Source organism: Macaca mulatta, chromosome 19 (genome assembly GCF_049350105.2).
Source record: "Macaca mulatta isolate MMU2019108-1 chromosome 19, T2T-MMU8v2.0, whole genome shotgun sequence".
Taxonomy (NCBI): domain Eukaryota; kingdom Metazoa; phylum Chordata; class Mammalia; order Primates; family Cercopithecidae; genus Macaca; species Macaca mulatta.
In genome coordinates, this window is record NC_133424.1 from 11,600,940 (window position 1) to 11,617,076 (window position 16,137).

Consider the following 16,137-nt stretch of genomic DNA (forward strand, 5'->3'; position numbering starts at 1 on the left):
CTCAAAGTGCTGGGATTACAGGCGTGAGTCACCATGCTGGCTGGCTGCAGAAGCTGCTTTAGACAGGAGATCAGGAAAGTCTGAGATGGGTGACAAGCAGGAGGTGGGGAAGATTGGGGATGATTGATCCAGGCTGAGGACACATTTTTGGCACAGCCCAGGAAGCTGGGGTGGAGCGAGGAGTCGGAGGGGACCCCATGGGGAGCTTTGACTTGACCGCTATTGAGCTGGGAGCCTGGGAGGGTTCCCAGTATAGGAGGGAGGGGACCGGATTCAGGTGCATACAGGCGCCCTCTGGTGGCTTCTGCAGGGAGGACAGATTTGGGGAAAGCAGGGATCAGGGGAAGGCAGGAGCCTGGAGACTGAAGAGCAGGGCCAAGGGTGCACCAAGGGGTGGGTGGTTTGGCCCAAAATGTTGGCAGTGGAGTTCGAAGAAGTGATCAGATGCAGGTTAGGGGAGAGAAAGCACAGAGCTCGTTTTTGATGAGGGGGCCAAAGGAGAAGAGGGAGGCCAAGGAGGGCGAGGCTTGGAGGGTCAGAAGCGTAGAGTCGTCCACGGCCTGGGAGCAGATGGAGAGGGGAGTCTGCAGTTCCGGAGAGAGGTCAGTTCTAGAGATAGACTAGGAGTGCCCGGGATACAGATGGCAGGAAGGAAGGGGGCTTGGCATGGGCCCGTGCAGCCCTCTGAGGTCTTTGCTTCCAGAATAAATCCTGAGGCCATAAGAAAAACCCGGCAGGCAGGGCTCGATTTAAATGTTTCCATGAGAATCCACACTGCGCAGAATACCAGCCTGGTGATGCCCCCTCTCCCCACTTTTTGAGGTAGTTTTTATTTATTTATTTTTGTTTGTTTGTTTGTTTTTTGAGATGGAGTCTTGCTCTGTCACCCAGGCTGGAGGGCAGTGGCATGATCTCGGTTCACTGCAACCTCCGCCTCCTGGATTCAAGCGATTCTCCTGCCTCCACTTCCTGAGTAGCTGGGATTACAGGTGCCCCCCACCACGCCTGGCTAATTTTTGTATTTTTAGTAGGGATGGTTTTTCACCATGTTGGCCAGCCTGGTCTCCAACTCCCGACCTCAGGCGATCCACCTGCCTTGGTCTCCCAAAGTGCTGGGATTACAGGCGTGAGCAACCGTGCCCAGCCTTTTATTTGTTTTTTACTTGTTTTTTGTTTTTTTCTTAAGGACGAGGCGTGGTGGCTCATGCCTGTAATCCCATCACTTTAAGAGGCTGAGGTGGGAAGATTGCTTGAGCCTGGGAGGTTGAGTCTGCAGTGAGCTATTATTGCATCATTGCACTCCAGCCTGGGTGACAGAGCAAGACTTTGTCTCAAACAAACAAAAAATGTCAGTATGAAAAACATTCACCTGTCAAAATATACAATAAAGTTTTCTTACTAAGTCACACTTCTTCATCCATTGGTATTCCTTTCTGCAGACATGCAGGTAACCACTGTTAGCAGCTGCATGTGGCAAACACACGCAGAGGTGGATCTGTACCTTCACCTACCACCCCTGCCAATTTTTTTTTGAGACAGGGTCTTGCCCTGTCTCCCAGGCTGCAGTGCGCGGTGGCACCATCATAGCTCACTGCAGCCTTGATCACCTGGGCTCAAAAGATCCTCCAGCCTCAGCCTCCTGAGTAGCTGGGACCACAGGCATCCACCACCATGCCCGGCTAATTTATTTTTATTTATTTATTTATTTTTCTTCTTTTTATTTATTTTTCTTATTTTTATTTTTATTTTTTATTTATTTTTTGTTGTTGTTGAGACGGAGTCTTGCTCTGTCGCCCAGGCTGGAGTGCTGTGGCTGGATCTCAGCTCACTGCAAGCTCCGCCTCCCAGGTTTACGCCATTCTCCTGCCTCAGCCTCCCAAGTAGCTGGGACTACAGGCGCCCGCCACCTCACCCGGCTAGTTTTTTGTATTTTTTTAGTAGAGACGGGGTTTCACTGTGTTCGCCAGGATGGTCTCGATCTCCTGACCTCATGATCCGCCCGTCTCGGCCTCCCAAAGTGCTGGGATTACAGGCTTGAGCCACCGCACCCAGCCTATTTTTATTTTTAAATTTTATTTTATTTATTAATTTTTTGAGATAGAGTTTGTTCTTTTGTCCAGACTGGAGTAAAGGGTGGCATGATCTCGGCTCACTGCAACCTCCTGGGTTCAAGTGGTTCTCCTGCCTCAGCCTCCCAAGTAGCTGGGATTATAGGCACCTGCCACCATGCCTGGCTAAATTTTTTTTTTTTTTTTTTTTGAGACGGACTCTCGCTCTGTAGCCAGGCTGGAGTGTAGTGGCGTCATCTTGGCTCACTGCAACCTCAACCTCCTGGGTTCAAGCGATTCTCCTGCCTCAGCCTCCCAAGTGGCTGGGATTACAAGCGAGCACCAGCACGCCCAGCTAATTTTTTTCTTTTGTATTTTTAGTAGAAATGGGGTTTCACCATGTTTGTCAGGCTAGTCTTGAATTCCTGACCTCAAATGATCTACCTGCATTGGCCTCCCAAAGTGCTGGGATGTCTTTTTTTTAACATACAGTTTCACTTTGTTGCCCAGGTTGGAGTGCAGTGGTGTGCTCTTGGCTTGCTGCAACCTCTGCCTCCTGGGTTCAAGAGTGAAACTCCATCTGAAAAAAAAAAAAAAAAGTTCTTTTTTTTTTTTTTTTTTTTTTTTTGAGACACGGTTCTCACTCTGTTGCCCAGACTGGAGTGCAGTGGTATGATCTTGACTCACCGCAACCTCCGCCTCCCAGGCTCAAGCGATTCTCCTGCCTCAACCTCCCGAGTAGCTGGGATTACAGGCGCCTGCCACCATGCCCGGTTAATTTTTGTATTTTTAGTAGAGACGGGGTTTCACCATGTTGGCCAGGCTGGTCTCGAACTCCTGACCTCAGGTAATCCTCCCGCCTCGACCTCCCAAAGTGCTGGGATTTGCCGGCCTGTTCTTCCTTTAAAAAGGAATCGTATTCTATTGTATGGATGCACCAAGTTTTGTTGACGGACACTTGGGTTGTTTCCACCTTTTGGCTAGTGTGCAGAACCCTGCCATGACCATGAGTATGCAGATTTCTTTTGGAATCTCTGCTTTCACTCTGGTTTCCTTTTGAAGCCTTATACAGCTTTGTTGTTGGCTGAAATGATAAGGCAGCAGCTGACCTGTCTCTAGCTTTCCCCATTACCTTGCTGAGGGTGTCTGATATGCAACTTTGTAACACCCTTTCAGGTGGGATCCACTATTTTCTTTTTACAAACAAGGACATTGAGGCTGATAATGGGCCTAGGGTCACCCAGCTTGGGAGGAATAGGACTGTGGGTGGAATCCCCAGACTGATGTCAACTGAGTAGCTTCAGTTCTAGAAGTTCATCTCTCCTTAACTAGGATCAGAGTCAGAAACCTCCAAGGCAGAAGAGGTGGTAGACTTTTGAGGAATGTTTTGCCCAAAATGGGAAGGGAAGAGGAGATAATATTATTTATTTATTTTATTTTATTTTTATTTTTTATTTATTTGTTTTTTTTGAGACGGAGTCTCGTTCTGTCACCCAGGCTGGAGTGCAATAGTGTGATCTCAGCTCACTGCAACCTCCGCCTCCCGGATTCAAGCCATTCTCCTGCCTCAGCCTTCTGAGTAGCTGGGACTACAGGTGCTCGCCACTACACCCGGCTAATTTTTTGTATTTTTAGTAGAGACGGGGTTTCACTACGTTGGCCAGGCTGGTCTCGAACTCCTGACTTTGTGATCCGCCCACCTTGGCCTCCCAAAGTGCTGGGATTACAGGCATGAGCCACCGTGCCTGGCCTTATTTATTTTTTATTTTTATTATTATTATTATTATTATTTTTTTTTTTTTTTTGAGACAGAGTCTCGCTCTGTCACCCAGGCTGGAGTGCAGAGGCGTGATCTCAGCTCACTGCAAGCTCCGCCTCCCGGGTTCACGCCATTCTCCTGCCTCGGCCTCCCAAAGTGCTAGGATTACAGGCGTGAGCCACTGCGCCAGGCCAATATTATTCATTTTTTATTTATTTATTTTTTGAGACAACGTCTCACTCTGTTCCCCAGGCTGGAGTGGAGTGCCAGGATCTCGGCTCACTGCACCCTTCACCTCCCACGTTCAAGTGATTCTCCTGCCTCAGCCTCCCGAGTAGCTGGGATTACAGGCCTATACCACCACACCCAGCTAATTTTTATATTTTTCTGAGAGGGTTTCACCGTGTTGGCCAGGCTGGTCTCGAACTCCTGACCTCAGGTGATCCACCGCCTCGGTCTCCCAAAGTGCTAGGATTACAGGCCTGAGCCACCGCGCCCAACAGAGGAGATAATATTAACAGTTGTGTTTAGCCGGGCGGGGTGGCTCAAGCCTGTAATCCCAGCACTTTGGGAGGCCGAGACGGGCGGATCACGAGGTCAGGAGTTCGAGACCATCCTGGCTAACACGATGAAACCCCGTCTCTACTAAAAAAATACAAAAAAAAAAACTAGCCGGGCGAGGTGGCGGGCGCCTGTAGTCCCGGCTACTCGGGAGGCTGAGGCAGGAGAATGGCGTAAAAACCCGGGAGGCAGAGCTTGCAGTGAGCTGAGATCCGGCCACTGCACTCCAGCCTGGGCGACACAGCGAGACTCCGTCTCAAAAAAAAAAAAAAAAACAAAACAAAAAAAACAGTTGTGTTCACTTAGCAAAGAAGAGCTTATGATGTGCCATTTGCTTTATCTGTTTTACTCTTTTAAGCCTCATAGCAGCCCTTAGCTGGGCATGGTGGCACATGCCTGTAATCCCAGCTACTTGGGAGGCTTAGGCAGGAGAATCGCTAGGAAGTGGTGGGTACTAGCATTCTCCCCATTTTGCAGAAGGGGAAACTGAGGTATAGAGAGGTTAAGCCACACAACTGAGGTTACACTGCTATAAAGTGATGGAACTGGGGTTTGAATCCAGGCTCTCTGGTCCCCAATTTAGCAGAGAGGAAGGCAGGAGAAGGGAAGACCAGGACAGGTGGGTGTGGGTGGAGGCAGGATGAGAGGAGACCTGCTGGGCAGAGTCTCAGGCTCAGAATATGGAGAAACCCTAGATCCTGAAACCCCAAATCACCCACTTCTGTGTTTCTTCTTCCATTGACAAAGAAAACGATGCCAGAAGAAGACCTGGCCACCTTGGATGATCACTCAGGCACCACTGCCACCCCCAGCAACTCCAGGACCCGGAAGAGACCCACTTCTACGTCCTCCTTGCCTGAGATCCCGGAATTCAGCACTTTCCGGGCCTGCCAGTGAGGCTGAGGTCTGGGGGCCCCCTCCTGTCTCCAGGCATTCGGGGACCTGAGGTCCTTCCAGCTACTTCTAGGGGGGTTCTGTCGGCTGCTTTCTCAGGGAATTGCACAGAGGAAAGGAAGGGGATTTTCATCACAGAGGAGTGGGAAAGGGAACACAGGCATGGGCCTGGCACTGGACAGACAACAGGAAGTTCCCCTCTCGACCTTCAGCTCCTCAGGACCACCAGAGAAGATGTCAGGACCCCTTCTTGTCCCCCAGCTGGGCCATAAGAGGTCTCAGGTCTCTGCACACCCCTGGAATTCCTCCCTTCCCTGCTGGGTTTTTGAGCATAGGGTGCCCTTGGGTGTGTTGTGTGTCTGCCTGCTGGCTTGCTTAAGTTATTAATTATAACACGGGTCAAGGTGTTTCCAGGCCTCTATGGAGTGGAATCCTTCAAGCTGGGGACCTCTGGATCCCATGGTTGGATGGCTGGGGGGTGAGGCATGCCTGAATTCACCAAATTTGAAGCATCTCTCAGGGGCAGTCAGGGTGGTGTATGCGGAAGCTCCTAGGGGTGTGGGGAGTGCAGCAGTGCCATGCCGGGGTCTCTGCAACAGTACTTGGATTAGAGGGTTTAGGAGGTGGAATGACAAGGGCGTAGGGGTGGAGGGACATGAAGGAGAATGAGGGCCCCTCGCAGTGGCTCACACCTATAATTCCAGCACTTTGGGAGGCCGAGGCGGGAGGATTGCTTGAGCCCAGGGGGTCGAGGCTGCAGTAAGCTGTGATGGCACCACTGCACTCCAGCTTGGGCAACACAGTGAGACCCTGTCTCAAAAAACAAAAGGGGGGCCGGGCGCGGTGGCTCAAGCCTGTAATCCCAGCACTTTGGGAGGCCGAGACGGGCGGATCACGAGGTCAGGAGATCGAGACCATCCTGGCTAACACGGTGAAACCCCGTCTCTACTAATAAATACAAAAAACTAGCCGGGCGAGGTGGCGGGCGCCTGTAGTCCCGGCTACTCGGGAGGCTGAGGCAGGAGAATGGCGTAAACCCGGGAGGTGGGGCTTACGGTGAGCTGAGATCCGGCCACTGCACTCCAGCCTGGGCGACACAGCGAGACTCTGTCTCAAAAAAAAAAAAAAAAAAAAATACAAAAAAACTAGCCGGGCAAGGTGGCGGGCGCCTGTAGTCCCAGCTACTCGGGAGGCCGAGGCAGGAGAATGGCATAAACCCGGGAGGCAGAGCTTGCAGTGAGCTGAGATCCGGCCACTGCACTCCAGCCTGGGCGACAGAGCAAGACTCCGTCTCAAAAAACAAAAAAAAAAAACAAAACCAAAAAAAAAACAAAAGGGGCCGTGCACAGTGGCTCATGCTTGTAGTCTCAGCACTTTGGGAGGCCGAGACGGGCAGATCACCTGAAGTCAGGAGTTGAAGACCAGCCTGACCAACATGGTGAAACCCCGTCTCTACTAAAAATTAAAAAATTGCTGGGCGTCGCTACTAAAAATTAAAAAATGCCTGTAGTACCAGCTACTCGGGAGGCTGAGGCAGGAGAATCACTGGAACCCAGGAGGTGGACGTTGCAGTGAGCCGAGATGGAGCCATTGCATTGCAGCCTGGGCGACAGAGCGAGACTCCGTCTCAAAAAAAGAAAAAAAGAATGAGGCGTAAATGAGGTCTAGGGAAGAGTTAAAGCTGGGGCTGGGAAGTGGCCCAAGCCCAAAAGGGATGGAGTCACCCAAAATGAAGGGGGATGCGGAGAGAAGACGGGTTCGTGTGGTGGGAGAGGGGCCCTGCGCCTGGCCCGGCGGGACTCAGCAATGTTGGAGGAGGGGCTCAGAGGGGAGGAGGTCAAAGGATATCTTGTGCGAAAGGAGACAAACATTAAGGATTAAGAAGGGAGTGTGGGCAGAGATGATGGGGAAGGGAGGAGGATCGGTCGAGTGTCGGGGAGGTGTCCTTTCAACCCGGCTCAGGTTGCGCCTGGAGGCCAGGGCTCATCGGAAATGGTCGGTGCGCGGGGCCGGGGTAAGAGGTTGGGGCCAAGGGGTGGGGGCGTGTCCCGGGCGCTGGCCACGCCTTTTCCCCCGCCCGTCCCCAGAGCGGGGCGCCTGACAAAGCGAGTCCGGGTGGGAGGGCGCGGACAGGTACGGGGGCGGGGCCTCGTCGCGGCTGGGCCCCGCCTCCCTGCGGGCTGCCTCACAAAGCCGAGAGGGCGCGAGGGGCGGGGCCCGGTCTCAGGGGCGTGTCCATGTCGGGGCAGGGAAGCCGCATCACGAAGCGCGGCTGCTCCTGCGGGGCGGGGCCCAGGGCGTGTTCGCGCGACCGAGCACCGCCCCCGCCATTCCAGCACAGCCTCAATCGAAAGCAGCCGTTAATGAGGCGCCAGCCTGGGGGCGGGGCCCAGTCTTCCGAGGGGCGTGTCCTCGCGCCCGAGCACCGCCCCCGACGTACCCTCCCGCCCCGCAGTTCCCGGGCGGTGGAGCCACCTCACAAAGCGGCGACCGTTCTCGCGGGGCGGGGCGAGGCCGGTCCCGCCCCACGGGGCGCCCTCTCGCTCGCTCACTAGCTCCCCGCACCGAGGGCGGCCAGCAGGGGGCGCTGCGCCACGGGGCCGGGTCGCGGCGACGGTGGCGGTGGCGGCGGCAGCGGCGGCGGTGAGGCGGCGCGTGGCCGGCAGGCGGCGCTGCCCGGCTCGGCCTCGGCCTCGGCCTGCACGGCGGCGGCGGCAGCGGCGGCGGTAGCGGCGGCGGCAGCGGCGGCGGCCTGGGCCCGGGCGCAGCGGCGGCGGCGGCGGGGCCTGGAGCCGGATCTAAGATGGCAGCGGCGGCGGCGGCGGTGGGGCCGGGCGCGGGCGGCGCGGGGTCGGCGGTCCCGGGCGGCGCGGGGCCCTGCGCGGCCGTGTCGGTGTTCCCCGGCGCCCGCCTCCTCACCATCGGCGACGCGAACGGCGAGATCCAGCGGCACGCGGAGCAGCAGGCGCTGCGCCTCGAGGTGCGCGCTGGCCCGGACGCGGCGGGCATCGCCCTCTACAGCCGTGAGTACGGGGCCCCGGGGCGGGCGCAGGGCCGGGGCTGCGCACGAGGCCGGCCCGGGGCGGGGGCCGGCGGGGAGGGGCCCTGAGCGCGGGGGCCTGGCGTGGGGTCCCTGGGGCCGAGCCGGTGGCCCGCAGGGAGGGAGCGTGGAGGGCCGGTGCCAGGGGACAGAGAAAAGAGGGCGTGCTTGGTGGCTGGAGGGGCGAGGTGCCCAGAGTGAGCAGGGAAGCGCGAAATGGGGAGTGAGGGGCCAGAGATTTGGGAGGGATGGGTGGGCAGGAAGTGGGGGGCTCTGAGTGGAAGGGGAATTTGGAGGACGCCAGGCGTGGGGGGCTTAAGCGTGGGGGAGGGAGGCCCGGGGTGCGGGAGAGGTGGGTGTCTCGGGGGCGGGTGTGGCCGCCTCTGCAGGGAGGAGGGTGGGGCGTGGGCGGCCCGGGATCCCTCTGGGGACCCCCTGGATAGCTCAGGACGGTCGGAAAGTGTTCGCTGGTCTGTGGCGCCCGGGAGGACCGAGTTCCACCGCTGTGCGAGGCGTGGTGTTCAGGACCCCTGAGTGGGAAACTTAGGGACCTGAGGAGAGGGCCTATGCGAGGACGGTGGGAGACGCAGGATGAGCTCCTCGTGGAAACGTGGACGGGACGGGCCCCTTCCTGATGCCGGGCTTCGAAGCAAGGGGTAACAGCCTCCTCCCGTCTTCTTTTGGGGGATGTGAGAAGCTGGTTACATTTTCCGAAGCTGCTTTCAAAACTGACATTTCACTATGGGGGAAAGAAAATCACAAATGTGTTTGCCAGCACCCCCCACCCCCGCTCCCAGTCTTTGTAGTTCATTCTTCTTGTTACTCCTTTTCTTATCTGTTTTCTTTGATTCCTCGTTCACATTTTGCTACTCTGTGTCATTTGGCTTTGTCTCTCGGGGCTTCTTGCACTGATGCCCCGGGGAACCCCTCAGGAGGCCTCTAGCTGGCTTGGGTCCTGTGTGAATTTTTTGCCACTTTGGGAACAGCCCGATTAAAGGAAAGCCCGAGGAGCAGTCCGTTCACACTGGGTTTTCCCTGCACCTCGACTTTGAAAACGTGGACTAAAGGAGTTGTGTCTGCCACCCGAGGGTGCCGTCCCTTTTTGCTGGGGCAGAGCCTGGGTCTTCTTGACCCAGATGAGAAGAGGGAAGGAGGGTATTTCAGAGTTCTAGGCAGACACTCAGCTCAGCAGAACCCCAGATCATAAGCAAAACCTATTCACTGGGCAAGCATTGGTAGCCAACTCTGTCCTGAACAGAGCAAAGTGGTGCAGCGTTTCTAAAACTAGGGTCCCGGGGCTTAGCCTCAAAGGAGTTCCGGGAGAGTTGGCTATCATTTTTAAATAAACCTTTAAAAAATGTTTTTAGGACCAGGCGCGGTGGCTCAGCACTTTGGGAAGCTACGGTGGGAGGATCACTTGAGGTCAGGAGTTCGAGACCAGCTTGGCCAACATGGTGAAACCCCGTCTCTACTAAAAATACAAAACTTAGCCAGGCATAGTGGCATGTAGTCCCAGCTACTTGGGAGGCAGAGGCAGGAGAATCACTTGAACCTGGGAGGCGGAGGTTGCAATGAGCTGAGATCATGCCATTGCACTCCAGCCTGGGAGACAGAGCAAGACTCCGTCTCAAAAAAAAAATTTTTTTTAGGAACAATTTTGGTTTTATAGATGTATTGGCAACATAGCGAGATGTTCTTATCATCTTACTCTTGGAGTAACATTTAGTGTTTGTGTTTGTGTTTTTGTTTTTGTTTTGTTGATACTCTTGAAAGTATTATTTGTTATTAAGACAGCACTTCTCTTTGAGAGGTAATTGGTAACTGAAACATTTTTTGTTATTAGAGACAAGGTTTCGCTATGTCACTGTGTTGCCCAGGCTGCTCTCCAACTTCTGAGCTCAAGTGATCTTCCTGCCTCCCAGAATGCTGGGATTACAGGTGTGAGCCACCCCACCTGACCGGAAACATTCATAAAAAGGAGAAAGTCCACATTCCTCAGAGATCCTCAGTCCCAGATGATATATCTTTAGGGGTCTGAAAGAATTTTTTTTCCCACTTTTTCCTTTTTTTTCTTTCTTTCTTTTTTTTTTTTTTTTTTTTTTTTGAGACAGGGCCTCACTCCATTGCTAAGACTGGAGTGCTGTGGTACAGTCTCAGCTCACTGCAGCCTTGACCTCCAGGGCTCAAGTGATCCTCATACCTCAGCCTCCCCAATAGCTGGGACCATAGGCGTGTGCCACAACCAGCTAATCTTTTGTATTTTTTGTAGAGAAAGGGTTTTCACTGTGTTGGCCAGGCCGGTATCAAACTCCTGGGCTCAAATGATCCTCCCTCCTTGGCCTCCCATAGTCCTGGAATTACAGGCGTCAGCCACCGCACTGCCCCTCTTTATCCTTAAGTAACATTGGCATGGAGATAAAAAGCATGGGTTCTTGGCCAGGCATGGTGGCTCACACCTATAATCCCAGCACTTTGAGAGGTTGACGCAGGCGAATCACTTGAGGTCAAGAGATTGAGCAGCTTGGCCAACATGGCAAAACCTCATCTCTACTAAAAATACAAAAATTGGCCAGATGTGCTGGTGCCTGCGCCTGTGGTCCCAGCTACTCCAGAGGCTGAGGTGGGAGGATCACTTGAACCAGGGAAGCAGAGGTTACAGTGAACTGAGATCGCACCATTGCATGTCAGCCTGGGTGACAGAGCGAGATCCTGTCTCAAAAAAAAAAAAAAAAAAAAAAAAGCATGGGTTCTGGAGTTGGAGGTGATCAGTGCTGGGTGTATTAATTTCCCATGGCTGCCATAACAAATTATGTCAAATTTATGGTTTAAGACAACAGGAATGGAGTCTCTCAGTTCATGTCCAGAAGTCTGAAATCACGGTACTGGCAGGGCCACACTCCCTGGGGAGGTTCTACGGGAAAATCCTTGCGTCTTCCAGATTCCAGTGGCTCCAACTGTTGCTTGATATCCTTCAGAAAAACTCCAGTCTCTGCCTGTATCTTCACTCCTGTGTCTTGTGTCCTCTTCTTTCCTTTTTTTTTTTTTTTTGAGACGGAGTCTCGCTCTGCCACCCAGGCTGGAGTGCAGTGGCCGGATCTCAGCTCACTGCAAGCTCCGCCTCCCGGGTTCACGCCATTCTCCTGCCTCAGCCTCCCGAGTAGCTGGGACTACAGGCGCCCGCCACCTCGCCCGGCTAGTTTTTTGTATTTTTTAGTAGAGACAGGGTTTCACCGTGTCAGCCAGGATGGTCTCGATCTCCTGACCTCGTGATCCGCCCATCTCGGCCTCCCAAAGTGCTGGGATTACAGGCTTGAGCCACCGCGCCCGGCCTTTTTTTTTTTTTTTTGAGACGGAATCTTACTCTGTCACCCAGGCTGGAGTGCAGTGGTGCGACCTTGGCTCACTGCAAGCTCTGCCTCCCGGGTTCACATCATTCTCCTGCCTCAGCCTCCCAAGTAGCTGGGACCACGGGTGCCCGCCACCACGCCCAGCTAATTTTTTGTATTTTTAGTAGAAACGGGGTTTCACCGTGTTAGCCAGGATGGTCTCGATCTCCTGACCTCGTGATCCACCCACCTCGGCCTCTCAAAGTGCTGGGATTACAGGCGTGAGCCACCGTGCCCGGCCCTTTTTCTTTTTAAGTGAGATGGAGTCTCACTCTGTTATAGGCTGGTCTCGAACTCCTAGGCTCAAGTGATCCTCCCACCTCAGCTGTTCTTTTCTTTTCTTTTTTTTTTCTTTTTTTGAGACGGAGTCTGGCTCTGTTGCCCAGGCTGGAATGCAGTGGCGCGATCTCGGCTCACTGCAAGCCTTATCTCCTGGGTTCACACCATTCTCCTGCCTCAGTCTCCTGAGTAGCTGGGACTACAGGCGCCCGCCACCACGCCCGGCTAATTCTTTGTATTTTTAGTAGAGAGGGCATTTCACCATGTTAGCCAGGATGGTCTTGATCTCCTGACCTCGTGATCCGCCCACCTTGGCCTCCCAGAGTGCTGGGATTACAGGCGTGAGCCACTGCGCCCGGCCCCAGCTGTTCTTTTCTTATAAGGACGCTGGGGATTGGATTTAGGGCCCACTTATATCTAGGATGATCTCATCTCAAGATCCTTATCTGCAAAGACCCTATTTCCTAATAAGGTCACCTTCACAGATTCCAGGGGTTACAACTTGGATGTCTGTCTTTTTTCTTTTTTCTTTTTCTTTTTTCTTTTTTTTTGAGATGGAATTTTGCTCTTGTTGCCCAGGCTGGGGTGCAGTGGCGCGATCTCGGCTCACTGCAACCTCCACCTCCCAGATTCGAGTGATTCACCTGCCTTGGCCTCCCAAAGTCCTGGGATTACAGGAATTAGAGGCATGCACCACCATGCCCAGTTAATTTTTTTTGTATTTTTAGTAGAGACAGGGTTTCTCCATGTTGGTCAGGCTGGTCTCGAACTCCTGACCTCAGGTGATCCGCCCACCTCGGCCTCCCAAAGTTCTGGGATTACAGGCGTGAGCCACTGCCACCAGCCTCACGCATGGTTGATTTTTAAGTTTCTTCTAGCGATGGGGGTCTCACTATTTTGCCCAAGCTGGTCTTGAACTCCTGGGCTCAAGCAGTCCTCCTGCCTTGGCCTCCCAAAGTGCTGGGATTACAGACGTGAGCCACTGCGCCTAGCCAATAAACATTTGTGTCCATGTTACTGACAGCAGTGTTCATTGGTGTGGCATGGGAATGAGCTAGCTTTTCTAGAAGGAGCCCCGTATGCTCCAGGGCTGCCCCACTGTCTTGGCTCACCGGCCATGGGAGGGACTCCTGTACCTAACATAGGAGGTCCAGGAGAGGCATGTGACGAGGAGGACTTCCAGCCCCGTTCCTTGATGTCTGCACCCTCCAGGGGAAGGATGACAGCTGCAGAAGGGTCTGTATCAGTCACTCTGTAGTGAACAGTTACCCTACCCAGCCCTTCTTGCCATCTGAAGTCACCCTGGCCTACGTCCATGAGATTGGCCAAATGGCAGCTACCAACACCAGGCCATTTTCCCTGGGCAGAGGGGGAGGCCCTTTGGCGTGTTCTTCCTGGGCTTCAGGAAGCTTTGGCATGGCCTCTGGAGTTCCTGGGCATAGGCTGCCCTCCCTTGGAAAGGAGGCAGTTTCTCAGGGAGGGGTGCCGGGAAAGAGAACAGAACAAACTCTCGCTTCCCCAGCCCCGTGGCGCTCTTTCTGGAAATGACTGTGTTAGTTTTCTTTCTTGGTCAGCACGAGTCAGTGTGGCCGGTTCTCAGGACTCTCCCATCCCCTTGGCTAAGAAGCTTACACAGCAGCCTGGGCTCTGTCAGGGGTCAACTTCAGTTTGTGGGGGGCTGCCAGGGGGTGGAAAGTTCAGAGAAAAACCCTTTGTCCAAAGAAGGTGAAGAATGGCCTGCTGTCACTGAACCGGGGGCCCTTGTGACTTCCTTTGGTTACACTCCTGGGATCCCCCTGGCAGCTGGGGGACAGAGAAAGTTAGTAACCCCAGAAAGGCATTTGTGTTTCAGTAGTGCCTGCATGTTGCTAATGGATATTGTCATTTATTGAGCATTTACCATGTACCAGACTGTACATAAACTTGTGCTGACTCAAAATGCTTGACCTTGGGGGCAGCTAGGGAAAGGGCAGTGGTGTAAATTAGGCCTATAGGCCAAATTGAGCCTGCGGCCCATTTTTAATCTGTGTTTGTATTTTATTATTGAGACAGAGTCTCACTGTGTTGCCCAGGCTGGAGTGCAATGGCATGGTCTTGGCTCACTGTAACCTCCACCTCCCAGGTCCAAACGATTCTCATGCCTCAGCCTCCTGAGTAGCTGGGATTACAAGCCTGTGCCACCACGCCTGGCTAATTTTTGTATTTTTAGTAGAGATGGGGTTTCACCATCTTGGCCAGGCTGGCCTCAAACTCCTGACCTCAAGTAATCTGCCTGCCTCAGCCTCCCCAAATGCTGGGATGGGATTACAGGTGCGAGCCACCACTCCCAGCCTGTATTTATTTATTTATTTATTTATTTTGAGATGGAGTCTTGCTCTGTCGCCCAGGCTGGAATGCAGTGGCACGATCTCGGCTCACTGCAACCTCTGCCTCCCAGGTTCAAGCGATTCTCCTGTCTCAGCCTCCCGATTAGCTGGGATTACAGGCGCATGCTGCCATGCCCGGCTAATTTTTTGTATTTTAGTAGCTCACTGCAGCCTCTGACTCCTGGGCTCAAGTGATCCTCTGGCCTCAGCCTCCCAAGTAGCTGGGACTACAAGCACATGCCACCACCCTTGGCTAATTTAAGCAATTGCCTTAATTGGCTAAATTAAGACAGGGTCTTGCTGTGTTTCCCAGGCTGGCCCTGAACCCCTGACCTCAAACCATCCTCCTCCTGCCTGAGCCTCAGAAGTAGCTGGGATTATAGTCACGAACCACTGTGCCCGGTGTGGCCTATTTTTATACAAAGCTAAGAAAGGCGTTTACGTTTTTTAAGAGATTGATTTGGGGAAAAAAAAACTAAAACCCAATCCACAAACAACGATATTCAATTGAGACCACAGTGTTCTGCAAAACCTGAAATATTTACTCACTGGCCCAAGGCAGGGAAAGCTTGTAGCCCCCTGGGTTAAATGAATGAGGCAGGCAGGAGTTGGGGTCTGTGGGGAGCTTGGCCCCAACCAAAAGAGAAACCAGAGCATCCTTTGTTTAGGGTGCAAAGGGTCCCACTCGCTCAGGCCGAATAGAGCACACTTCTGAACTGTGTGAGCCCCTTGTGCCAGTTGTGGCGCTTACTGTATGTTACCACTTATAACAAAAAGAGTTCTGCGAGGTCAGAGACGCCAACCCCATTTTACTAGTGGAAAAACAGAAATGAAAGAACTTGACTGGCCAAAGTGATGTGGTTGGCAGGCAGCAGAGATGGCTTTGGCATTCAGGGCGACTGGATGCCCACCTGAACTGCATATATAAGTGGGTCAGTGACTGGAAAGGTGATCAGGATTCCGTTTATCTGTTCACCACAAAGACCCAAAGTAGCAAAGGCTTAAACACGATGACATTTTATTTTCTGTGGTCTCATGCTAAAGTGTGAAGATTGGCAGGTGCCAGAGTCTCCTGGGCTCTTGGAAGTTCCCAGATCCAGGTCCTCCACTTTTTTTTTTTTTTTTTTTTTTTAAGGTGGTGTCTCGCTGTGTCACCCAGGCTGCAGTGCAGTGGCACGATCTCGGCTCACTGCAACCTCTGCCTCCCGAGTTCAAGCGATTCTCCTGCCTCCGCCACCCAGGTAGCTGGGACTACAGGCATGTGCCACCACGCCTGGCTAATTTTTGTATTTTTAGTAGAGACAGGGTATCGCCATGTTGGCCAGGCTGTTCTCAAACTCCTGACCTCAGGCAGTCCACCCGCCTCGGCTTCCCAAAGTGCTAGGATTACAGGCCACTGCCCCGGGCCATCCTCCACCATTCTTAAGGTGAGGTCTTGTCCTCATGTTTCAGCATAGCTGCTGGAGTCCTGCCATTACACCCTGGCTTCCAGACAGCAGGACACAGGAAGGGACAAAGGAGAAAGGGTGCAAAGGTCACATCCAGGTGTTTAAGAAAGGTTCCCGGTAGCTGATGCAAGGTGGTTCTGCTTTCATTTTGTTGGCTAGAATGTAGTCACATGACCACTGCCAGTTGCAAGGGATCCTGGGAAATGTAGTTTTCCGTCTGAGCGGCCATGTGCTCAGCTGAATTTAGGGTTCCAGTTTCCATGGACAAAGGGAGAACATACAGGGAGTCACCTTGGCCACAGTGGGTAGGATCTGGACCTGGCCAGAATGTTGGGAAGGACGTTTCTGGAGAGGTT

General features: G+C 53.4%; 2 protein-coding genes across 12 annotated transcripts in view; both read left to right on the forward strand.

The window, feature by feature from the left end:
- C19H19orf38 (chromosome 19 C19orf38 homolog) overlaps positions 1-5,671 on the forward strand; it is a 35,916-nt gene extending 30,245 nt beyond the window's left edge. For all 10 annotated transcript variants that reach the window (XM_077977440.1, XM_077977437.1, XM_077977441.1 and 7 more), the window contains one exon: positions 5,116-5,671. In XM_077977440.1, the coding sequence (XP_077833566.1) occupies positions 5,116-5,153 (38 nt within the window). In that variant the 3' untranslated portion in view covers positions 5,154-5,671. The remainder of the gene's footprint in view (positions 1-5,115) is intronic.
- A 2,262-nt stretch (positions 5,672-7,933) lies between these two features.
- CARM1 (coactivator associated arginine methyltransferase 1) overlaps positions 7,934-16,137 on the forward strand; it is a 52,719-nt gene continuing 44,515 nt past the window's right edge. For both annotated transcript variants that reach the window (XM_028839834.2, XM_028839835.2), the window contains exon 1: positions 7,934-8,285. In XM_028839834.2, the coding sequence (XP_028695667.1) occupies positions 8,066-8,285 (220 nt within the window). In that variant the 5' untranslated portion in view covers positions 7,934-8,065. The remainder of the gene's footprint in view (positions 8,286-16,137) is intronic.